General features: G+C 43.9%; 1 protein-coding gene across 15 annotated transcripts in view; it reads left to right on the plus strand.

The window, feature by feature from the left end:
• ptprfa (protein tyrosine phosphatase receptor type Fa) overlaps positions 1–26,273 on the plus strand; it is a 346,903-nt gene that overhangs the window by 133,931 nt on the left and 186,699 nt on the right. For 9 of the 15 annotated variants that reach the window (XM_052461024.1, XM_052461068.1, XM_052461090.1 and 6 more), the window contains exon 5: positions 13,756–13,944. In XM_052461024.1, the coding sequence (XP_052316984.1) occupies positions 13,756–13,944 (189 nt within the window). Of the gene's footprint in view, positions 1–13,755; positions 13,945–25,266; positions 25,285–26,273 lie in introns of all 15 variants that reach the window. The other 6 variants (XM_052461048.1, XM_052461037.1, XM_052461059.1 and 3 more) reach the window with 1 other exon arrangement.

Raw genomic sequence — 26,273 nt, forward strand, 5'->3', positions numbered from 1 at the left:
TATGTAATGTAATTTTAAGCTGTTTAATGAAGGAAACTCCAATTCCCTTTGGAGTTTAACTAAATCATTGGCCCGCCCCATGAGCACAGACATTGATCTGGCGTCATGGGACAGCTGTTACGAGCTGTTACGAATATAACCCCCACCTGAAGGATTTCCTATCAGACCAGTTTACCTCAATTACCAGGAGAGGGCTAAGGTTTGAGACCAGACCAGTACCTCATCACAGTGGGAGCTAAGATTTGAGTAGATTGCTGAATCGCTTAACCATGGTTACACTCTGAGACTATCGATCTAAATGGCATATATATCGATCCGACAGAATAAGAGCAAATGTTAGTCTGCAGCTAGGAATTCTATACCATAGATTGCGAAGGCCGACAACTGCTGAAACATCTATCTATAAAAACATGTCTGAATGGGACTCTGTGAACTATCCATTCTATCCACGGAAGAGAGAGAGAGGGCGGACAAACTCCAACAGAAACAAACTTTCAACAGAGATCACGACAACACACTGAGCGTAAATAAATATATTGAATGCAATTATTCCCGAATGAGTGAGTGTTCATGTGCAAACGATTAGCAGTTCAATTGTTATTCTAATTATCAACTGTGTAGTGACTCTTTTGTCTTGCGCGCCCTTCTCAGTCCCTTTGTCTACCAAGCCGCCATGCCGGTTTAGCCCACTAGGGCAAATCCCCTATCATTTCCTTATAACCATATCTACTTTGTTTGTTTGTGTGTGCATTTTTGTGATTATTTAGTTAGTTAATAAATAAATGATTGAGACAATTGATGTATGGGTGACTCATAGTGAAGACTGGGTTCGTGCAGATAACCAACAATTTATGACATTTGGAATGAGACTAACTTGAGGTAAGAATACCTCATTAATTAGAAGACTAATTGATCAGATATTAAAATATCTGAAAGTTATATTAGGAAAATTATAACTTTGTAATCTGAGTATTTTCATTGGTGCCCCGACTTCCTAGTTAATTAAATTTACCTGGTTAGTTAATCACGTAATGATAATTACAGAGAATTGATTTGATAATCTAACAGTCTTCATTTTAATGATGACAAAGACACGACAATGTCCTGCCCCTCCACAGTACAGACAACAGTTTGAACTCAGCCTACGTGAGCATTTCCCAACCGATAAACCGTTGTTGATGATTCTCGGGGAACCTCGGGTGTTTTCGGCTCTCCTCAGAAATACACACTTTGGGGATTTCCAGATTCCTTAGGACGAGTGCCATCATCAAACTAACGAGTGTTCCCGAGGCCCGACCTCCTCTCATACCGGTGTTCTCATTGGCGGCCATCAATCCTAATCAAAAGGGCAACAAGGGAATCGAGTTCCAGTGGTATTTCCTGAGCTGCGAGCTCGTCCTTTATCCCCTCCGACAGTCCATAGAGTAAGGTGTCGGACAGAGCCTCCGAACTCTCAGCGGCCGATGTGTGAAAAGTCTGCCACACTACGTGAGTTCTAATATACCTGCAGTAGTTTTCGAGCCGCCTCCCGGCACCGGAGAATCGAAAACCTTCCTCAATTCTGAGATGAATTCCTCCAAGCTTTGGCACACAGCAGATTGCTGCTCCCACACAGCAGTTGCCCAGGAGAGTGCTCTTCCAGACATTAACGTGATTATATACGCTATCCTCGATCGGTCCGACCGGAATGAAGAGTACTGGAGTTTGAAGATGAGAGAGCACTGGGAAAGGAACGCCCGACAGGTAGCAGAATTGCCTGCATAACGTAATGGAAGAGGTAAGCGCGGCTCTCGGGAAGCCGGGGTAGGTTGAACCAATTCACCACTAATAGAAAGGTTATTGAGTGGTTGGGAGGTGTCAGATGTGGCGTGCTGCCTATGAGCTAATTCACTGATTTGCTGCATTATCGCCTTGAACCCTTGGTCATGGCGTTCCGTCAGGGAACGAAGCCCTTCCAAAAGGTCCTGAAGTACCTCCTCATGCCTCCCAATGGTGGCTCCCTGCAGGGAGATAATGTGATGGAGCTGGTCCAAGTCTGCTGGGTCTGTCATGGCCAGTTCGTACTATAAGGGCACAAGGGGAGACCCAGATGCAGACATGGGAGGCAGATGGTAGAGCTCCGATATTTATTAGAACAAAGGGAATAGGCAAAGAGAGGCAGGTCGGGAACAGGCGAGAGTTCATAAACCAGGTCATTGTCCAAACAGTACTAGACGATAGGCAGTCTCGAGGTCAGGCCAGGCAGGGGTCAGAAACCAGATCCGAGTCCAAAGTCCGAGTCAGAACAGGCAGAGTGGTCAGGCAGGCGGGTTCAGAGTCAGGACAGGCAAGGGTCAAAACCAGGAGGACTAGAAACAAACAGAGACTGGGTAAAATAGGAGCAAGGAAGAACGCTGGTTGACTTGGCAAACAAGACAAACTGGCACAGAGAGACAGTAAACACAGGGATATATACACAAGGGATAATAAGGGACACCTGGAGGTGGTGGGGACAATCAAAAGGACAGGGGAACCAGATCAGGGTGTGACAGGGAAAAGGGTATCTTGTGGGATGCAGCTATAATCTCCATGCTTTCCCCCACATAATGTTGTATTGTTCAAATCAAATCAAATGTATTTATATAGCCCTTCGTACATCAGCTGATATCTCAAAGTGCTGTATAGAAACCCAGCCTAAAACCCCAAACAGCAAGAAATGCAGGTGTAGAAGCACGGTGGCTAGGAAAAACTCCCTAGAAAGTCCAAAACCCAGGAAGAAGCATAGAGAGGAACAAGGCTATGTGGGGTGGCCAGTCCTCTTCTGGCTGTGCCGGGTGGAGATTATAACAGAACATGGCCAAGATGTTCAAATGTTCATAAATGACCAGCATGATCGAATAATAATAAGGCAGAACAGTTGAAACTGGAGCAGCAGCACGGTCAGGTGGACTGGGGACAGCAAGGAGTCATCATGTCAGGTAGTCCTGGGGCATGGTCCTAGGGCTCAGGTCTCAGGTCAGGTTCTTCTGTTGGTTATTTAAATCATGTTATTTGGAGAGTTAATTAATGGTGATATCTTGCCATCTATTGCTCTTTGATTCTCACTCCTGTTGGGATGTCAAGCAGGTGGCTGTATGTGGGGTTGCTGTCAGAGAGCAGTGGAATGGCTTTGGAATATTCATTTAAAAAAGGCTCATGATCATCACTGCCATAGTATGGGATGGATTGGTAGGTAGGTGGGTGGGTGGCATTCATTACAAATGGTTAGGTTAAGTTTAGGCATGCATTACAAATGGTTAGGTTAAGTTTAGGCATGCATTACAAATGGTTAGGTTAAGTTTAGGCATTCATTACAAATGGTTAGGTTAAGTTTAGGCATGCATTACAAATGGTTAGCTGAAGTTTAGGCATTCATTACAAATGGTTAGGTTGAGTACAGGCATTCATTACAAATGGTTAGGTTAAGTTTAGGCATTCGGGTTTGGGACAGGGTAAAAAAAGTTACAACACCGAACTTTTTTCCAAATTAACTCCATAATATCGACAGAAACATGGCAAACGTTGTTTAGAATGAATCCTCAAGGTGTTTTTCACATATCTATTCGATGATAAGTCATTCGTGGCAGTTTGGTTTCTCCTCTGAACCACATGGTAAAATGCACGCAGCTGGAGATTGCGCAATAATTGCAACGGAGGACACCAAGCGGGGCACCTGGTAAATGTAGTCTCTTATGGTCAATCTTCCAATGATATGCCTACAAATACGTCACAATGTGGCAGACACCTTGGGGAACGACAGAAAGTGTAGGCTCATTCCTTGCGCATTCACAGCCATATAAGGAGACATTGGAACAAAGTGCATTCAAAATCTGGGGCATTTCCTGTTTGAAATTTCATCTTGGTTTCGCCTGTAGCATCAGTTCTGTGGCACTCACAGATAATATCTTAGCAGATTTGGAAACGTCCGAGTGTTTTCCTTCCAAAGCTGTCAATTATATGCATAGTCGAGCATCTTTTCGCGACAAAATATCTTGTTTAAAACGGGAACGTTTTTTTATCCAAAAATTTAAAGAGCGCCCCCTATATCGAAGAAGTTAAGTTTAGGCATGCATTACAAATGGTTAGGTTAAGTTTAGGCATTCATTACAAATGGTTAGGTTAAGTTTAGGCATGCATTACAAATGGTTAGCTGAAGTTTAGGCATTCATTACAAATGGTTAGGTTAAGTTCAGGCATTCATTACAAATGGTTAGGTTAAGTTCAGGCATTCCGGTTTGGTATGGGGTAAAAAAAAGTTTTTTTAAAAGTGCCTATTACTGGGGTTGAACACGCAACACTCTGAGCCATCACTACTCTGTAAGATCCACCGAAGTGCTGACACACACACACACACACACACACACACACACACACACACACACACACACACACACACACACACACACACACACACACACACACACACACACACACACACACACACACACAATGCACAGTAACATGATTAGCATACAATACACAAATTCACACACTATTACACACACCTCCAGTAGGTGATGAGTAATTATGCAGATGTGTCCAGGGTGTAAAGTGTTACGTGCTAGTCTACTGTATGAGTAAACTCTGCTGACTAACCTAAACCTCAGGGGTCCTCTTCAAAGGCTTCGGTTCAAACAGCAGCTATTAAAGGCTTATTAGGAGCTGTGTTGCTTAAGTGTGTGTGTGTGTGTGTGTGTGTGTGTGTGTGTGTGTGTGTGTGTGTGTGTGTGTGTGTGTGTGTGTGTGTGTGTGTGTGTGTGTGTGTGTGTGTGTGTGTGTGTGTGTGTGTGTGTGTGTGTGTGTGTGTGTGTGTGTGTGTGTGTGTGTGTGTGGTGTGGTGTGTGTATGCATGTTTAGACACTCAGAGGTGGGAGAGTGAGAAACTCGTAATGCAAATACATTCCTCCAACTAATTATCCTTGATGATAACAAGTGAATCTCGGAAGCCTGGCTTTGGTTGTGGAAGACAACAGGAAATTATATTCCTCTCAGTAGCTACCTGTGTGATGCCCTATTCTTCACAGTTCCTGGGAAGAAAATACAGGGCATTCATCCCAAATGGCACCATATTCCCTATATAGTGCATTACTTTTAACCAGAGTCCCATGGGCCCTGTTCCAAATAGGGTGCCATTTGGGACACACACAGTGTCGCCATGGTTCCGATTGCTGTGTCAACAGTCATGGTGTTACCATGGTGTTATCAGTCACCGTGTCACGCCCCCACTCAAGTCCCAATTACGCCCTGACGGTGTAGCAATTTGAGGGACAGTTTGAGGGACAGGTTGAGGGACGGTGTGTCAGTGTCTGTCAGAGTTGGACTGATCCCATGGAGTGTTAGATTACAGAGCTCCTGCCTGAATCCCAAATACTGGTTGCATCCCAAATGGCAACCTATTCCCTATATTGTGGATGAAATAGGGAATAAGCCCTGGTCAAAATGATTGCACTATAAAGGGAACAGGATGTCATTTGGGACTCTCTCTCTCTCTCAGTGCATCTCTAAGACATGTTGCAGTGGGTGGCCTGAGCTCTCACAAGCCTTTTCCTTTTACAACTGGAGTCAATCTCTTCCCATTAGAGAACAGTACACAGCCTATGTGGGAGGCACTTGTTGCTTTTATTGGTGAATGGCTGTGTGAATGTTCTCCCTGTCCCTCCACAATATCTCTCTTTGTTGAACTTCCTTTCTCATCTGAGTTCTGTGGCTGTACACCTGTCACCTATTGACTGTCTTCAATGAGTAACCACACACACACACAAGCACATACACATACACCTCTCCCCCCACCATCTCCATCTTGTCCCCTTCTCTCTGCCCCTGACATAATGACTTGTTGGCGCTCTTAATTTGCCAGAGAGGGAGATCTTATTAAGAGCATATAATTCCCCCTGGGGTTCTCTGGCATCTCCTTGATTAAAGTGGAGTTGAGGGGTGGGGGGAGGGAGGGGAGGAGGGAGGAGGATGACGGGAAGAATGAGGAGGAAAGAGGAGGCTGTTGGAAATATCACGAGGGGGAAAGTAAAGGTGTGTTCTCTTTGTTTTAAATCTCTCCCTACCTCCCTGCCCACCACTCTCTCGCCGCCTGCTCCCGAGCCACAGAACACCAGATTTGTCATGAATTAAACCACTGCTAGCCTGGGGCCAGAGCTGGCCAGGGTGGCACTGCTTTAAAGCTAACAAAGGGGCTTCATGCTCTTCAATTAGGTGGTTCACTGTTAGATATGTGGGTATAGGGGATATGCCCCCATAATACTGCCATGGGAAATGTAGTCGAATAGAATTGTGGTCAACATATCCCCAATTGCTGTTGTTTATATCTCAGTTATGTGTGCAACCGATGTACTATTGAAGTAAATCATATATATATATATCTTTTTTTTTGCTTCTGTGATTTGCACACATGGTACAGAATGGTGCAGGTATATACAGTGCATTCGGAAAGAATTCACACCCCTTGATTTTTTGTTACGTTACACCATTATTCTAAAATGGATTTAATCGTTTTTCCCCTCATCAATCTACACACAATAGCCCATAATGACAAAGCAAAAATAGATTTGTAGAAATGTTTGCAAATGTGTAAAAAAATAAGAATATTTACATAAGGATTCAGACCCTTTTTGCAGCCTTTTTGTAGCAATTATAGCCTTGAGTCTTCTTCGCTATGACTCTACAAGCTTGGCACACCTGTATTTGGGGAGTTTCTCCCATTCTTCTCTGCAGATCCTCTCAAGCTCTGTCAGGTAGGATGGGGAGCATTGCTGTACAGCTATTTTCAGATCTCTCCAGAGATGTTTGATCGGGTTTAAGTCTGGGCTCTGATTGGGCCACTCAAGGACATTCAAAGACTTGTCCCAAAGCCACTCCTGCGTTATCTTGGTTGTGTGCTTAGTGTCGTTGTACTGTTGGAAGGTGAATCTTCACCGCAGTCTGAGGTCCTGAGTGCTCTGGAACAGGTTTTCATCAAGGATCTCTCTGTACTTTGCTCTGTTCATCTTTCCCCCGATCATGACTAGTCTCCCAGTCCCCAATGCTGAAAACCATCCCCATAGCATGATGCTGCCACCACTAGGGTTGTTTGCTTTGACCATATTACCGTCACACCGGCGGTCACGAAGTCATGAAGGCAGTCAAATTCCATGTGACCGTTTAGTCACGGTAATTAGGCTTCTCCAAGCTCTGATGCTACTCATGGTCATTAGTAGCCTACCAAACGTGCTAACTGCCTGGTACTCAGCACTCTATTGTCCCTATCATCACTCTGACATCAATACAAATGTAGTTGAAAATCTAATCAAACACTTCATGAGAGCCATGTGCTCATGTTGCGCTACATTTTTATAGGTTATGATTTCATGAAAAATACAGAGTTTTGGCCTCTATTAAAAAGAGGATGATCCCATCAGATTTCTATAGACTAGGCCTACTATATTTATTTCACAACTTTCCTAATATTAAGCACATTGCTTCTCTTTACAACAGGAGTATAGCCTACCTGGCTGGCATGAAAATGAACCACGGGAAAATCGTCCTCCATTCGTATTTAAGTGCGTAGATTTTTTTCTGCTGTCCCTGATTCGAGACAGGTGTATGATAATGGTCCATTCTAAATCAAAACAAATTTCACACATATATTATTTAGTGTATGTAAAGACAAAATTAAATGATGGGTGACAATATTAGCCTATCACTCGTGAATTATGACCAGCATAAGAAACTGCCTTTTGCAACTTTTTTTAATCATTGTTGCACACCTCATGTAGCCTAGCCCATAGGCCTATCTGTTTTGATAAGGTTTGTATCACAACTAAAGTGGCCAAATAACTTCTTAAAATTAAGCACATTAATCCGCTTTACAAGGTGTTTAGAGCCTAACTGGCAACCTAATAAGCAGCACGTTTGGGGAAGATAATTGTGCACCTTTATAATAAAAGCATTACATGCATAATCACATTTGCGATCCCATTGATAATGGTGTTTTCCCGCTATAAAAATAGGTACTTGAAGGCTTGGTTTTTGCTCTGACATGCAACGTCAACTGTGGGTGTAATCAACTGAATTTACCACAGGTGGACTCCAATCAAGTTGTATAAACATCTCAAGGATGATCAATGGAAACAGGATGAACCTGAGCTCAAATTTTAGTCTCATAGCAAAGGGTCTGAATACTTATGTAAATAAGGTATTCCTATTTTTTTTTATTTTAATACAATTTTCATTTAATCCATAATAGAATAAGGCTGTAACTTAACAAAATGTGGAAAAGGGGAATGGGGTCTGAATACTTTCCGAATGCACTGTACCTACTGCAAAATGGTAAGAGGATAATCTTGTTCGGCAGTAAAACTTTCCAGTCATACACACCACCGTCTTATTATGTCCTCAATACCCCCCAGCCACAGATTCTCTGGGAAAATCCTAAGTGGTAACCGATACCCATCTGGTATCTGGGATCGTCTGAGCGACCTGTCCTGAGTGGCAAATTATACCCATCTGGGATCGTCTGAGCAACCTGTCCTGGGTGGCAAATTATACCCAACTGGGATCGTCTGAGCGACCTGTCAGCCCTTATAGACACTCAGTAGAGAGGTCCCATCTGCCTGCAGTAACCAAGAGAGCAGCATACATAGAAATATAATTACTAGAATGTACATTCTCAATCAAGTCAATGTTCTGTGATTCTGTAATTCTATATTTATTTGGCAGCACAACAACTCAGAGTTCATTATCAGGGGAATTCTCTCTCTGTCTGTCTGGACGGAGCATGGCTGGCTGGCTCCTGGCTCATTTCCCAACATGTAAACAGCACCACGAGAGCTGCTGCTTAATGATGCGTCCATGTGGTGACAGGTGCTTTTCTGTACCTGACACGCACAAACCAAACTAATCTTAACTTAAACCTGACATGTGTCTTTCAGACATTACAGAATGACTCACAACCAGCCCCCCCTCTCCCCTCTCTTTCATTCTCTCTGGCCACCCATCACCAGTGCACTTTTTCTTTCAGGGCACTCCATCAATTGAGGGGAGACTTTGCTGACTGTGTTGACTTGTAGACCTGAATGTTCCTGTGTCTGACTGTCAAAGTGAGGCTGAGAGGGTATCAGAATAGGTCATTAAGTAGCAGTAGCCATCAGGGGGGACAGGGATACTGGCATCACCATGTCTGCCCCCAGGGCCTATCAGAGAGCTCTGAGCATCCTGTACATGATCTGGGCCTCTATTCGCGTACTGTAGCTAGGGGAGCAGAGGCCTCTTTAGACACTCAGCCTCATACATGTACATCTCCTGTAGCCCTGTGTGTCTTTACCATCCTCCACCCCCAACCCCTGTCCAAGTCCCTCCTCTGTCCCCCCGGCCTGTCTTCATCTGGGCTGATCGTGTTTCTGTGTGCTCTGTACTAAGCAGGCTGGTGCATTACATGAGGAATGTGTGGCTGTAGCTGGTGCCAAACACCTTGTCATAGCATTACTGTAGAGAACAATAGTCTCAGTGTGGAGAGGCTCTGCTCCTCTCTCTCGCAACATGCCCTGGGCATCACGGCTCAACCACCAGCCGTTACACTTAGGTCAGACTTTGGCTGGTGCAGTGGGTTTGGTCAGAAAACGTAGTACTCAATCTAGGGAATAGGGTGCCATTTCAGACGCTGCTTCTCTCTCTCTCAGATAGTTCTTAACCAACCAACCAGCACTCACCTGACTCAACATGGCTGTGGGTCAGGGTGCTGACGTGTCTTGTTTGGGATGACAAAGTAGTATCTGCATGACAAAGCCATCATTGTAGCTAAGTTATGTGTAGTCACAGACAGGAGAGTTCTAAGTTACTGTCCTGCATTATACTGTTATACTGTTTTCAATACTACAGTGAACCGTTCCATTAAATATTGTTTACCATTTGGCATATTTGTTTTCCTGCAAAGCAGACAGTCAGTATTCCCTTAAGACGATGGCAGTAAAGGAACCTATGGGATTACATGCTGAGGCATGTGAAATCCTTCTCTCTCTCCCAGGTATGGAGTGGGAGCAGAGACAGAGATGGCAAGACAACAGGAATGGAAATTGACAGTTAAGTCATTTACAATGGCGTGCTAAGAAGTTTTGGTTACCCTACCCTATTGATAAAGAGATGATGGAGGGCAAGTTGACAGCAGTTTGTCTCCGTCCCAAATGGCCCCCTATTCCGTATATAGTGCACTACTTTTAACCAGACCCATATAGGCCCAGGGCAAAAATAGTCCACTAAATAGGGAATAGGGTAGCATTTGGGACAACGCATGTTGAGTGACAGGGGCAGACAGACAGGACATGTCTGTACACCATCACTCTTGTGTGTAAATAGCTTCTAACTGACAGACTATCAGCTGCTTCACAATGGTAGCTCTCATTCTATAGAGAGATTAGCTGGGTGGGAAACTACAATCCTCAATTTGAAGAATTCCTTCCAAGATAGTGGGTAGATTAGGTGGGGTACCTTTTCCAAAGAATAGGTAATCCTAGCCTGGTTAATGCTGTACTCACTATTGTTTCACTTGTAAGCACAGCTTTCAGTCTGCTTTAACTAGGCTATAGTGATTTTCCTCCTTAGAAATACATTACTGGGTAGCTATTAGTGAACATACCATTTATGATAGTAACAAATCTCAGGCATTCATATCCAGTGTCAAGCTGACAGGAAAATACAACACTTCCATGAGCAACAACACGTCTGCCATTCATCTTTTGTGGTAGAGAATAGTTAGCCGTGACTGTCATCTGAGATCTGATGGAGTTTATATAACTACTGGATAACTCAAGTGTTTTCTTCACTCCCTTTCTTTTTTAGAAATACAGCATTAGTTTGTCACAGACCATTCAGAATCAACAAACTAAGGGCTCTAAAAGAGAATGAATTCACTGGGCTGCTCTTGGGAGAGTGACACTTGCCAAGACAGGAGAGAGAGCCAGCATGAGAGAGCCAGCATGAGAGAGAGAGAGAGAGAGAGAGAGAGAGAGAGAGAGAGAGAGAGAGAGAGAGAGAGAGAGAGAGAGAGAGAGAGAGAGAGAGAGAGAGAGAGAGAGAGAGAGAGAGAGAGAGAGAGAGAGAGAGAGAGAGAGAGAGAGAGAGAGAGAGAGAGAGAGAGAGAGAGAGATGGTCCCCTTGTAGTTTTTTTTTATGGGAACATCCCCACCTTCCCTTGGGGTACTATTACAGTCTGCCATCTCTTAATGTGACACTGAACAGACAAAGACGCACATGGGCGAACGGTTCCTCATGGCATCCTCACCAGATGACAATGCACTTCTTCCACAGTGTGAATAGAGATGACACCAAATGGTTAAGCTCCAACTCTTATTATGTGAGGATGGAAAGAAGAGGCTGTTCTTGCCTCAGTCAGAGCCCAGCGAGGGAGCAGCACTGATAGGCTAGGTGTTTCCCAGGGACAATCAGCCATCCAGTCAGCCAGCTGCCCAGGCCGCAATCCCAATCAGCCAGCCGCCCAGTCAACCCCTTTCTTCAGTCCCCTGGGTTATTTTGACAGGCTCAGTGTTTCCCAAAGCCAACCCACCTGCCAGCCAGCCAACCTGCTTAACAGCCCAACTAGCCAACCCCTCCTCAGATTCCTCTGGGTCATTTCTCTCTGTCTCCACTGGATCCTCCCTCCCTTTCACAGCCAGTCTTAAGCTCTTCATTAAAGGATTCGCCAGTGTGTCACTGTACTCTTCTGTACTGTTCCAACTCTCTCGGAACCAGACATTTGCGTCATTGTGTGTGTCCTAAATGCCAATCGGTTCCTTTTATGGTCCACTACCTTTGACCAGGGCCCCTAGGGTTCTTGTAAAAAGTAGTGCACTATAAAGGAAATAGGATGATATTTGGGACGTACATATTGTCCTCAGATGGTACAGCACATCTTTTGGACATTTTCTCACATTATGGTGAAAGATCTTATAGAATCATGCATAGATCATGAGTATAAAACATCTACTCATGAATAGATTGTCTCAATGTTGGTTATGTCACTAGTACTGCACAAGCATACGTATCTGCACTTCACTGTATGTGTGAGTGTGATGCTTTTGGTCACAGTAAATATCAACAAGTCTGGATGCATCCCAAAAAAACTATATTCCCTTTATAGTACACATCCTCTGTCTCCTCATGGTGCCAGAGAGAATGATTGGGTTTCTGTACCAATAGACACCATTCTCCTAATAAATGACCCTTCTACACTCCTTGCTGTTGCCCATAAGAAAAAACACTGGAACACATCACATAAGATCACATTTTCATATTTAGTTTCATGTTATCACATTAGCTTCACATAAGATCACATTTGACATGTTTAAATGTGAAATTCATCTGTTTTTTTCTGTAAGGGTGACTCTCTCCTCTGCAGTACCTGTCATTGACAGAATCACAAATGTCTCCATCTCTCACGTTGTCAGGTTACTGTCAGACAAGGCTAACGACACCTAGTGGCCTGCGTCCCTAATGGTACCATTTTCCCTTTATAGTGCACTACTTTTGACCAGGGCCTATACTGCACTATAGGGAATAGGGTGCGATTTGGGATGTAGGTAGTGCTGTCACATCACCTTACTCATCGATACAGGCTTGGCTGCTGGCCGTTGCGGTCGCAGATGTCTTTTGCAGTGTCACCGATGCAGCAAGTGTTGTTCTCTAATGTACTCTAGCTTGTCCCGTTGAAGGCCGTTCAATACTGTACCTGTGACACAGAGAACTTGGCAGAGGGACACGATTCAATTGACAATACTGTTTCTGAACAAGTAACGTTTTATTTCAACAGCAGCAAGAGGCAAATCAAACAGGTTTAGATAAAAACATCAAGCCTGGTACAGATTCTGGTCCTATCTTCACTAGTTTTCTGGCATCAATTATTTCAAGGTCCTTCCAATGTATTTCCTTGCTTTCTAGAGCACCTGGAGATGGGGTATCTTTCCCCTTTCCACACACCATGGAAAAGAAGGGAAGCATGGAATGGGATTTCAGGCATTGATTTGATTACATTTTCATCCGTAATTTGGCAGTCTGGCTTTTGACCACACTTACCCCTGCAGATAGTCGGAGCAGGGCCCTCTCTCTATCTGAATGCAATCCGGCCTGAGTGAAATTGCGTCTCACACTCTCCACAGATCCATGACGAGAAATTCCGTAGGTGGATTAGTCCCGCCTTGGCCTAGCGATATTTACATTAGGGCTGGATTTCACAGCGTTTTAAAGGTGACCACCTCATCGCAGCTCAAGGTTGTGGGATGCACAGGCCAATCAACAAGGAGAGCACAGACCCTGACTGCCGGGGTGGTCTCATATCTCAAGATGTGATAGAAGGAGTCACTGGCTCTGTGTGTATGTGTGTGTGCGTGTGTGTGCGTGCATGCATTGGATGACTGGTGCATTAGCTCAGTATTTCTCAACCTTTTCATACCATAGACATTGTAGAATACAGGTGTAGGATCAGTTTCTCACAGCAGGAAAGTAATCCTGCAGCAACAGGCAATGTGAATTATTGTATGGATTATCATGAATGGATATTTTTGTAAGGGTTGATAAATGGTTTGTTAGGGCAAATCAAATCTGAATTTTAAAGTGGAAATTACAAACTTTAGAAGCCTTTTTAAACTATGGATACACTAAAAGTATGCATTTCCTGCAACAACAGGGTGATCAAATGAAGATTGGGCATTTTTTTATATCATATATATACTCATCACAACTCTTTCTCTTTCTTTCCAGAGGACCAGATCCCTCATGGGTTCCCCACCATAGACATGGGTCCCCAGCTGAAGGTGGTGGAGAAGACCAGGACAGCAACCATGCTGTGTGCTGCCAGTGGCAACCCTGACCCAGAGATCTCCTGGTTCAAAGACTTCCTGCCTGTAGATATCAACAGCAGCAACGGGCGAATCAAACAGCTCCGCTCAGGTACAGAGTCTCTGCACGGTCAACACATACTGTGCTAAAAAATTGCAGTACAAATTCTGCTGCTCTGCCACGCGTGCAATGATGTCCGAGGGGAAGAAACAGTGGTCGTTGTTTGTAGTAGCTTATTTGTTGTTGTAATATCACAAACGGAAGTGGCACTTCCACCGCTAACGATTCCAGCTTTAAAGATGTCAATAAGTGTTTTCTATTACATTTGACTGAATTAAGCTCCGTAATTACCTCAGCGGCTCCTCAGAGGGAATACCGCTGTGTTCTGTGCCTATGTTGCCTACAACAATAGGTTCAGGCAGCCATTCATCTTAACATTATAACCAACTAGCAGGCTCAGAAAGGTGGCCTGGATCCAAGCACCAATGACAAGCGCTCAGAGCAAACCATTTGTCCATCCTCTATCACCTTATTTAGTAAAAGGAACCACAACAATGCTGTCCAGCTGTGCACAGCATACCTGCAGTGATTGGGCTGTTCCCTTTTCTACCGTCACTTTTGAGGAAAACATTTCATGGCCAACAGTTATTCCAACAGTACCTTTAGCCAGTAATGTGGCTGCCAAGCTGTGAACTTGCATTATCAATGTGCCATAGGCCTTTATTTATGCAAATGTTGGAGTCCGGGTCCCTACTCCCTAAACCCTTAGCCCCAGTGCAACCTCCAAAAGCATTCCAGCTAGGCTTCAACTCTTGAACTCCTGGCAGCATAGAATATAATGTAGAAACTAGAGGCTTCCCCTCTGAACAGAGACACAGAGAAAGGAAAGGCTGAGAGACAGGCTATAGGATATCTCTGGTGTGTTGCAAATGACACCCTATTCCTTATAGTGCATTATAGGGCTCTGGTCAAAAGTATTACACTATAAAGGAAATTGGATGCAATTTGGGACACAGTCTATATGTAGCTTTGAAGCCTGTGGAAGTTGGAGTATTTTCCCAGGCAGGCCTCAGTTGCAGGGCCTCCGGTGAAGGACAGATCCTCCAACCATGCATTATTAACATGACAGCACTGCAATTTGGTTTAATTTGGTTCATAGCGCTGTCTTGCCTTTCTCCTCACACATAGCTTGGCTTGCCTTTCTCCTCACACATAGCTTGACTCCCAAATGGCACCCTATTCCTTTTATACTGCACTAATTTTGACCAGAGCCCTATGCTCCACTATATAGGGATAGGGTGCTATTTGGGAAACATCCATAGTCCCACTGCAGTCAACCGCAGATGGGCATATGTATTTTTTCTGTTCGTTTTTTTAAGTGCTGCCCGGTGGTTAATTGTCTGTCAGAGGAACCGAGTAAAATACAGCTGCACTAGTGCCATGCCATCAACTTGACATTCAAGCAATTTATTTGTTCCAATACAATTCATTATGCGCTAGTGAGATTACATTTGCTCATAAATTAGTATCCCTATTACAGGACCTTTATCCATCAAGGAATGCTAATAGCTCCATATTTCAATTTAAGACCTTTGCACTGCTGGCAAATGAAAGACAGTCTGTGTCCTTTGTATGGAATGGAGCTCAATCCCCCCTCCACCAAGGCTGAGTCCTTAATGGAGCTCAGAGCTCAATCCCCCCTCTACCAAGGCTGAGTCCTTAATGGAGCTCAGAGCTCAATCCCCCCTCTACCAAGGCTGAGTCCTTAATGGAGCTCAGAGCTCAATCCCCCCTCTACCAAGGCTGAGTCCTTAATGGAGCTCAGAGCTCAATCGCAACTCTACCAAGGCTGAGTCCTTAATGGAGCTCAGAGCTCAATCTCCCTCTACCAAGGCTGAGTCCTTAATGGAGCTCAGAGCTCAATCCCCCTCTACCAAGGCTGAGTCCTTAATGGAGCTCAGAGCTCAATCCCCCCTCTACCAAGGCTGAGTACTTAATGGAGCTCAGAGCTCTATCCCCCTCTACCAAAGCTGAGTCCTTAATGGAGCTCAGAGCTCTATCCCCTCTACCAACGCTTAGTCCTTAATGGAGCTCAGAGCTCTATCCCCCAGCTACAAAGGCTGAGTCCTTAATGGGGCTCAGAGCTCTATCCCTGGAGCTCAGAGCTCTATCCCCCCTCTACTAAGGCTGAGTCCTTAATGGAGCTCAGAGCTCTTTCCGCCCTCTACTAAGGCTGAGTCCGAAATGGAGCTCAGAGCTCTATCCCCCCTCTACTAAGGCTGAGTCCTAAATGGAACTTAGAGCTCTCCCCCCTCTACTAAGACTGAGTCCTTAATGGAGCTTAGAACTCTATCCCCCCTCTACTAAGGCTGAGTCCGTAATGGAGCTCAGAGCTCTATCACCCCTCTACAAACGCTGAGTCCGTAAGGGAGCACAGAGCTCTATCCCCCCTCTACCAAGGCTGAGTCCTTAATGGAGCTCAGAGCTCAATCCCCCCTCTACCAAGGCTGAGTCCGTAATGGAGCTCAGAGCTCAATCCCCCCTCTACAAACGCTGAGTCCGTAAGGGAGCTCAGAGCTCTATCCCCCCTCTACCAAGGCTGAGTCCTTAATGGAGCTCAGAGCTCAATCCCCCCTCTACAAACGCTGAGTCCGTAATGGAGCTCAGAGCTCTATCCCCCCTCTATCAAGGCTGAGTCCGTAAAGGAGCTCAGAGCTCTATCCCCCCTCTACCAAAGCTGAGTCCTTAATGGAGCTCAGAGCTCAATCCCCTCTACCAACGCTTAGTCCTTAATGGAGCTCAGAGCTCTATCCCCCTCTACCAAGGCTGAGTCCTTAATGGAGCTTAGAGCTCTATCCCCCAACTACTAAGGCTGAGTCCTTAATGGAGCTCAGATCTCTATCCCCCTCTTCTAATGCCGAGTCCTTAATGGAGCTCAAAGCTCTTTCCGCCCTCTACTAAGGCTGAGTCCTAAATGGAGCTTAGAGCTCTATCCCCCCTCTACTAAAACTGAGTCCTTAATGGAGCTTAGAGCTCTATTCCCCCCTCTACTAAGACTGAGTCCTTAATGGAGCTTAGAGCTCTATCCCCCCTCTACTAAGGCTGAGTCCTTAATGGAGCTCAGAGCTCTATCCTCCCTCTACCAACGTTGAGTCCGTAATGGAGCTCAGAGCTCTATCCCCCCTCTACCAAGGCTGAGTCCGTAATGGAGCTCAGAGCTCAATCCCCCCTCTACAAACGCTGAGTCCGTAATGGAGCTCAGAGCTCTATCCCCCCTCTACCAAGGCTGAGTCCGTAATGGAGCTCAGAGCTCTAACCCCCCTCTACCAAGGCCAAGTCCTTAATGGAGATCAGAGCTCTATCCCCCCTCTACCAAGGCTGAGTCCTTAATGGAGCTCAGAGCTCAATCCCCCCTCTACAAACGCTGAGTCCGTAATGGAGCTCAGAGCTCTATCCCCCCTCTACCAAGGCTGAGTCCTTAATGGAGCTCAGAGCACTATCCCCCCTCTACCAAAGCTGAGTCCTTAATGGAGCTCAGAGCTCTATCCCCCCTCTACCAAGGCTGAGTACTTAATGGAGCTCAGAGCTCTATCCCCCCTCTACTAAGGCTGAGTCCTTAATGGAGCTTAGAGCTCTATCCCCCCTCTACTAAGGCTGAGTCCTTAATGGAGCTCAGAGCTCTATCCTCCCTCTACCAACGTTGAGTCCGTAATGGAGCTCAGAGCTCTATCCCCCCTCTACCAAGGCTGAGTCCGTAATGGAGCTCAGAGCTCAATCCCCCCTCTACAAACGCTGAGTCCGTAATGGAGCTCAGAGCTCTATCCCCCCTCTACCAAGGCTGAGTCCGTAATGGAGCTCAGAGCTCTAACCCCCCTCTACCAAGGCCAAGTCCTTAATGGAGATCAGAGCTCTATCCCCCCTCTACCAAGGCTGAGTCCTTAATGGAGCTCAGAGCTCAATCCCCCCTCTACAAACGCTGAGTCCGTAATGGAGCTCAGAGCTCTATCCCCCCTCTACCAAGGCTGAGTCCTTAATGGAGCTCAGAGCACTATCCCCCCTCTACCAAAGCTGAGTCCTTAATGGAGCTCAGAGCTCTATCCCCCCTCTACCAAGGCTGAGTACTTAATGGAGCTCAGAGCTCTATCCCCCCTCTACTAAGGCTGAGTCCTTAATGGAGCTCAGAGCTCTATCCCCCCTCTACCAAAGCTGAGTCCTTAATGGAGCTCAGAGCTCAATCCCCTCTACCAACGCTTAGTCCTTAATGGAGCTCAGAGCTCTATCCCCCTCTACCAAGGCTGAGTCCTTAATGGAGCTTAGAGCTCTATCCCCCAACTACTAAGGCTGAGTCCTTAATGGAGCTCAGATCTCTATCCCCCTCTTCTAATGCCGAGTCCTTAATGGAGCTCAAAGCTCTTTCCGCCCTCTACTAAGGCTGAGTCCTTAATGGAGCTTAGAGCTCTATTCCCCCCTCTACTAAGACTGAGTCCTTAATGGAGCTTAGAACTCTATCCCCCCTCTACTAAGGCTGAGTCCTTAATGGAGCTCAGAGCTCTATCCTCCCTCTACCAACGCTGAGTCCGTAATGGAGCTCAGAGCTCTATCCCCCCTCTACCAAGGCTGAGTCCGTAATGGAGCTCAGAGCTCAATCCCCCCTCTACAAACGCTGAGTCCGTAATGGAGCTCAGAGCTCTATCCCCCCTCTACCAAGGCTGAGTCCATAATGGAGCTCAGAGCTCTATCCCCCCTCTACCAAGGCTGAGTCCGTAATGGAGCTCAGAGCTCTAACCCCCCTCTACCAAGGCCAAGTCCTTAATGGAGATCAGAGCTCTATCCCCCCTCTACCAAGGCTGAGTCCTTAATGGAGCTCAGAGCTCAATCCCCCCTCTACAAACGCTGAGTCCGTAATGGAGCTCAGAGCTCTATCCCCCCACTACCAAGGCTGAGTCCTTAATGGAGCTCAGAGCACTATCCCCCCTCTACCAAAGCTGAGTCCTTAATGGAGCTCAGAGCTCTATCCCCCCTCTACCAAGGCTGAGTCCTTAATGGAGCTCAGAGCTCTATCCCCCCTCTACCAAGGCTGAGTCCTTAATGGAGCTCAGAGCTCTATCCCCCCTCTACTAAGGCTGAGTCCTTAATGGAGCTCAGAGCTCTATCCCCCCCCTACCAAGGCTGATACCAACTTTCAATCACTTAGATCATGTATTTTCAGGCAGCGATATATCAGGAAGCAACTGCTCTCTATCCCTCTTGATCACACAATCTTCTGTCTTCTCTCTCTGTGTGTCTGCCCCACATTACCCTAACATAGCAGGCATAAGAAAGGAACACACAGACCGGACAAGTAGACGCGCAAAGTTAATTACCTCAATTTCTGCGCTAAACTATGTCAAATAATGGCCTGTTGGAGACTACAACTCCCTACTACACAATTCGGGCTTGATCTGATTTATCTCTAGAGAAACTGCGCAATATGAGCATTGAGCTCAAAGAAAAAAATGGAACGAAATGGAATTCAAAGTTGAACCGACATCCGACAATTAGTTGTTTAGAAACAGAAAATATCAGACATTTAGCTTAATCACTCAGCACTACCCCATTCCCTATATAGTGCACTACCTTTTTTCTAGAGCCCATATGCCTATTTTCAAAAGTAGTATACTATGTTGGGAATGCAGTGCTATTTGGGACAACATGTCATTGTCTCCCGGTAATTATCGATAGCCTTGTCCAACTAGTCAGTCTGGCACCAGACAACAATACAGACCAAACGATAAGCAAACAGACCTCCTCTGCTGACCTGAGGATCTGATAGGGAGGAAGGAGAGGGGTGGGAGAGGAGGAGTAGTGTCTCTAGACCTGGCTAAACCGCTTTCATTTTCGGGTAAATACTCCTGGGGTAGCAGGCCATGACTCTGTATGTGGTGCAGACACTCAAACTCTCCTGGCTCCTCCTGACTCACCATGGTTGTGTCCCAAATGGCACACTGTTCCCATTATAGTGCACTACTTTTGACCGAAGCCCTATGGTCTCTGGTCAAATGTAGCGCACTGTAGAGGGAACAGAGTGCCATCTGGGACACAACCCAGGTGATTCTCTCCACTGAAGCCTGCTATAGCAGTAACATAATTAACTGAGTTTAATATGCCACACTTTAATTGTTATGAATATGTATATGGTTAACGATGACATGATAAAATGTGTTGAATATATACAGAAGTATTATGTCCTTGTGAAGGCAGAGCATGGACTGCTTAAATCCAAGGTAACAACATATTTCTGTGCATTAATCCCAATGTATTTCTCCAACATATAGGAAAATGAATACCTGCCAGCTGTATCCAGGACATTGCGAAAACATAATAAAGCTCTATTATTTTTCACAATTTGCCTAGAATATACTGCTCTGAAATTGGCCATGGACAAAGCCTGTGATATCCATAATGAACCCAAACCAACTTGGGCTCAGTACATGGAGGCTGTATGTCTGTCCAGGCAGGTGTCAGCGTAGACCCAGTCCTCTTTAAGCTGCTGATGACCTCATCAACATGGGACACACAGCTTTTAGGGGGCTTTCCGTCCTCTCAACCTCTCCTCCACCTCTATGCTCCTGTTGAATGTGTGGATGGTGGTTTTGAGTCATTATCCAGATCAGGTGTATCTGTATAGTAACCAAACCGACTCCTCCAACATTTGTCGCATATGACTAGATATGCCCAAATGACCCCATACTAACAACTACAGGAATATGAATTACTGAATGCAACCAATTATTTGTAAGGCAAGATAATCAGATAGTTAGGGGGTGGTGCACAAAATATAATAACTGATAAACATGTATTTTACATGGGCCATTTGATACACATAGTTAAACATGTATTGTAACTGAAATAACTAGTTCAGTCATATTAGAATGAATCGTTATGCTAATAAGCAGCAATATCATAAGTTAGCCTACTGTATTCAGGGCACATGTTTCTTAGTATTGCATCAGATGCTGTATGTAACCTGTGTTTCTGCTAGCCTCATTACAACAGGAAGCTGAATACCCCCAGATCAGTTAGATTGTCTAGACGTAGTCTCTAGAGATGATCAGAATGCTTAAGGTACCAGTCAGAAACACACCCATTTTGGGTGAATGGAGGGTCAGACCATTCAAGACTGATGGTGATGACCAGGTGTTAACACAAACAAGCAGGTGGAGAGAATAAGTAGCTTTGTGATCATAGCAGACTGACAGCTCAGTAGCACAAATAGCCAGGTGTATAGCACAAACAACCAAGGGAAGGAAACAAATAGCCAGACAAACACAGCATTAAGAGTCAGGATTATAGCACACCTACATCTAAAACACATAGCCTCCAGGTGTGTTGTATAAACAGGCAAGTTCAGAGCAAAAGTAGTCACCTGTATTAAGAGAATAGGCATTCGGAACAATAGCTCTGTATGAAGTAGGTGTTGGTTACAGAAAACCTACTTAGTCAGTTGCCACTCTGGTACGCTCACACCACATAACAGAACACATAACAGAACACATAACACACCACATAACACACCACATAACACACCACATAACACACCACATAACACACCACATAACACACCACATAACACACCACATAACACACCACATAACAGAACACATAACACAACACATAACACACCACATAACAGAACACATAACACACCACATAACACACCACATAACAGAACACATAACACACCACATAACACACCACATAACAGAACACATAACACACCACATAACACACCGCATAACAGAACACATAACACACCACATAACACATCATATAACACACCACATAACACATCATATAACACACCACATAACACAACACATAACACACCACATAACACACCACATAACACATCATATAACACACCACATAACAGAACACATAACAGAACACATAACACACCACATAACACACCACATAACAGAACACGTAACAGAACACATAACAGAACATATAACACACCAAATAACAGAACACATAACACACCACATAACAGAACACATAACACACCACATAACACACCACACCACACAACAGAACACATAACACACCACATAACACACCACATAACACACCACATAACACACCACATAACAAACCACATAACACACCACATAACACATCATATAACACACCACATAACAGAACACATAACAGAACACATAACACACCACATAACACACCACATAACACACCACATAACACACCACATAACACACCACATAACACACCACATAACACACCACATAACAGAACACATAACACACCACATAACACACCACATAACAGAACACAAAACATAACACATAACACACCACATAACACACCACATAACAGAACACATAACACACCACATAACACACCACATAACAGAACACATAACACACCACATAACAGAACACATAACAGAACAAATAACACACCACATAACAGAACACATAACAGAACATATAACAGAACACATATCAGAACACATAATAGAACACGTAACAGAACAAGTATCAGAACACATAATAGAACACGTAACAGAACACATGTCAGAACACGTAACAGAACACGTAACAGAACACATATCAGAACACGTAACAGAACACGTAACAGAACACATATCAGAACACATGTCAGAACACGTTACAGAACACATAATAGAACACGTAACAGAACACATGTCAGAACACGTAACAGAACAAGTAACAGAACACATATCAGAACACGTAACAGAACACGTAACAGAACACATATCAGAACACATAATAGAACACGTAACAGAACACATGTCAGAACACATAATATAACACGTAACAGAACACGTAACAGAACATGTAACAGAACACGTAACAGAACACATAACAGAACACGTAACAGAACACGTAAAATAACACATATCAGAACACGTAACAGAACACGTATCAGAACACGTAACAGAACACGTATCAGAACACATAACAGAACACATATCAGAACACATAACAGAACACATATCAGAACACATAATAGAACACGTAACAGAACACATATCAGAACACGTAACAGAACACGTATCAGAACACGTAACAGAACACATATCAGAATACATAATAGAACACGTAACAGAACACGTAACAGAACACATAACAGAACACGTAACAGAACACGTAACAGAACACATAACAGAACACATATCAGAACATGTAACAGAACACATATCAGAACACGTAACAGAACACATATCAGAACACATAACAGAACACATATCAGAACACATAATAGAACACGTAACAGAACACATATCAGAACACGTAACAGAACACGTATCAGAACACGTAACAGAACACGTATCAGAACACGTAACAGAACACGTATCAGAACATGTAACAGAACACGTATCAGAACACATAACAGAACACATATCAGAACACGTAACAGAACACATATCAGAATACATAATAGAACACGTAACAGAACACGTAACAGAACACATATCAGAACACGTAACAGAACACATATCAGAATACATAATAGAACACGTAACAGAACACGTAACAGAACACATAACAGAACACGTAACAGAACACGTAACAGAACACATAACAGAACACATATCAGAACACGTAACAGAACACATATCAGAACACGTTACAGAACACGTATCAGAACACGTAACAGAACACATATCAGAACACGTATCAGAACACGTATCAGAACACATATCAGAACACGTAACAGAACACGTATCAGAACACATAACAGAACACATATCAGAACACATAACAGAACACATATCAGAACACATAACAGAACACATATCAGAACACATAATAGAACACGTAACAGAACACATATCAGAACACGTAACAGAACACGTATCAGAACACGTAACAGAACACGTATCAGAACACGTAACAGAACACGTATCAGAACACGTAACAGAACACATATCAGAACACATAATAGAACACGTAACAGAACACGTAACAGAACACATATCAGAACACGTAACAGAACACGTATCAGAACACGTAACAGAACACATATCAGAACACGTAACAGAACACATATCAGAATACATAATAGAACACGTAACAGAACACGTAACAGAACACATATCAGAACACGTAACAGAAAACATATCAGAACACGTAACATAACACATATCAGAACACATAATAGAACACGTAACAGAACACGTAACAGAACACGTAACAGAACACGTAACAGAACACATAACAGAACACGTATCAGAACACGTAACAGAACACATATTAGAACACATAACAGAACACGTATCAGAACACGTAACAGAACACGTAACAGAACACGTAACAGAACACATATCAGAACACATGACAGAACACGTATCAGAACACGTAACAGAACACATATCAGAACACATAACAGAACACGTATCAGAACACGTAACAGAACACATATCAGAACACATAATAGAACACGTAACAGAACACTTATCAGAACACATAACAGAACACATATCAGAATACATAATAGAACACGTAACAGAACACGTAACAGAACACATATCAGAACACGTAACAGAACACATATCAGAACACATAACAGAACACATATCAGAACACATAATAGAACACGTAACAGAACACGTAACAGAACACATAACAGAACACGTAACAGAACACGTAACAGAACACATAACAGAACACGTATCAGAACACGTAACAGAACACATATCAGAACACATAACAGAACACATATCAGAACACATAATAGAACACGTAACAGAACACTTATCAGAACACATAACAGAACACATATCAGAATACATAATAGAACACGTAACAGAACACGTAACAGAACACATATCAGAACACGTAACAGAACACATATCAGAACACATAACAGAACACATATCAGAACACATAATAGAAAATGTAACAGAACACGTAACAGAACACATAACAGAACACGTAACAGAACACGTAACAGAACACATAACAGAACACATATCAGAACACGTAACAGAACACATATCAGAACACGTAACAGAACACATAACAGAACACGTAACAGAACACATAACAGAACACATAACAGAACACATATCTGTGTGTTATATCCAGAAATTAAAAATGTGATCTTATTATTATTCTTTCTAATATGTTTAGGGAGAAATAGTTACTGAAACGCAATAATCAGGCTCTTCTTCACTCTGCTGTTTCTTCTCTTCTTTCTCTCTTTCTTTCTTTCTTTCTTTCTTTCTTTCTTTCTTTCTTTCTTTCTTTCTTTCTTTCTTTATTTCTTTCTTTCTTTATCTCTCTCTCTCTCTCTCTCTCTCTCTCTCTCTCTCTCTCTCTCTCTCTCTCTCTCTCTCTCTCTCTCTCTCTCTCATCTTTGTACTAATGCTTCTCTCTAATCTTATTTGCATTCAAATGACCTCACCAGGTGGTACACCAATCAGAGGTAAGAATGCTGGGTACAGAAAAAATGTCCACTCATGTCATCCTTCCTGTCCTCCTCCTCGTTCTCCTCCTCCTTTTCCTCCTCCATTCACCTCACAATGTCCCCATATCCAGTTCTCTGTCCATCTCGCTCTCTCGGGCTGGACTCCTTCTCTGATTCAGCGCATGACCCTTTCTAAGTCTGTCTGGTCTATAGCACCTCTAAAAAACACAAACATCAAATAAAGAATATTCTAAATCCTTACTAGACATCCCATTCAAATTAAGCCCGTCTTAATGTTCACCTAAGAAAACTGTTAACGTTGTAGAAAGAAAATGGGGGACCTGCTTAAACTGTAGATTTCCAAAACATATGATTCATATTTTGAATGGCAGCTCTATCCCATGTTTAGGTGGTGATCTCTTGGCCACTCGTTCAGGTTTTTTATTCCTAGACTCCCCGCGATGAGGCTGAAATGACTGTATTTGCATACCCAGCGTATGGTGGGATTGACACCTAATGTGATTAGTAGTCAGTGAAGTGTTGTAGAGGTGATCAACGCTGACCCCTGTCTGAGCACTGTCCTGAGAGGCTGTAGTCAGAGGCAGGGTGAGCGAATAGGTAATAGACTGCATCATTAAAGGTTCAACTTCCCTGTAAGCCCTTCAAGGGCAGAGTGAGAGTGGAGTTCAAACCTCTTTGTTGTGGGGCTCCTAGAATCTTCATGGCTGCATCTCAAATGGCACCATATTCCTAAATAGTGCCCTATTCAAAAGTCACAAGAAGTGCACTATATAAGAAATAGGGGTTCCATTTGGGACATAGCCCATCTCTTTGACTGAGAAGTCGTCATATACCTCTCGCAGCTTGATTAGCTTATTTTATACAAGGTAGAATAAAATAAGCTGCTTGATAAGCTGCCCAGGCAGCTTGATTAGCTTTTTTTATGGTGACAGGTAGCCTAACGGTTAAGAGCATTGGCTACCTGCCAGAGCCCTATGAGCCCTTGT

The sequence above is a fragment of the Oncorhynchus keta genome, chromosome 1, assembly GCF_023373465.1.
Source record: "Oncorhynchus keta strain PuntledgeMale-10-30-2019 chromosome 1, Oket_V2, whole genome shotgun sequence".
NCBI lineage: Eukaryota > Metazoa > Chordata > Actinopteri > Salmoniformes > Salmonidae > Oncorhynchus > Oncorhynchus keta.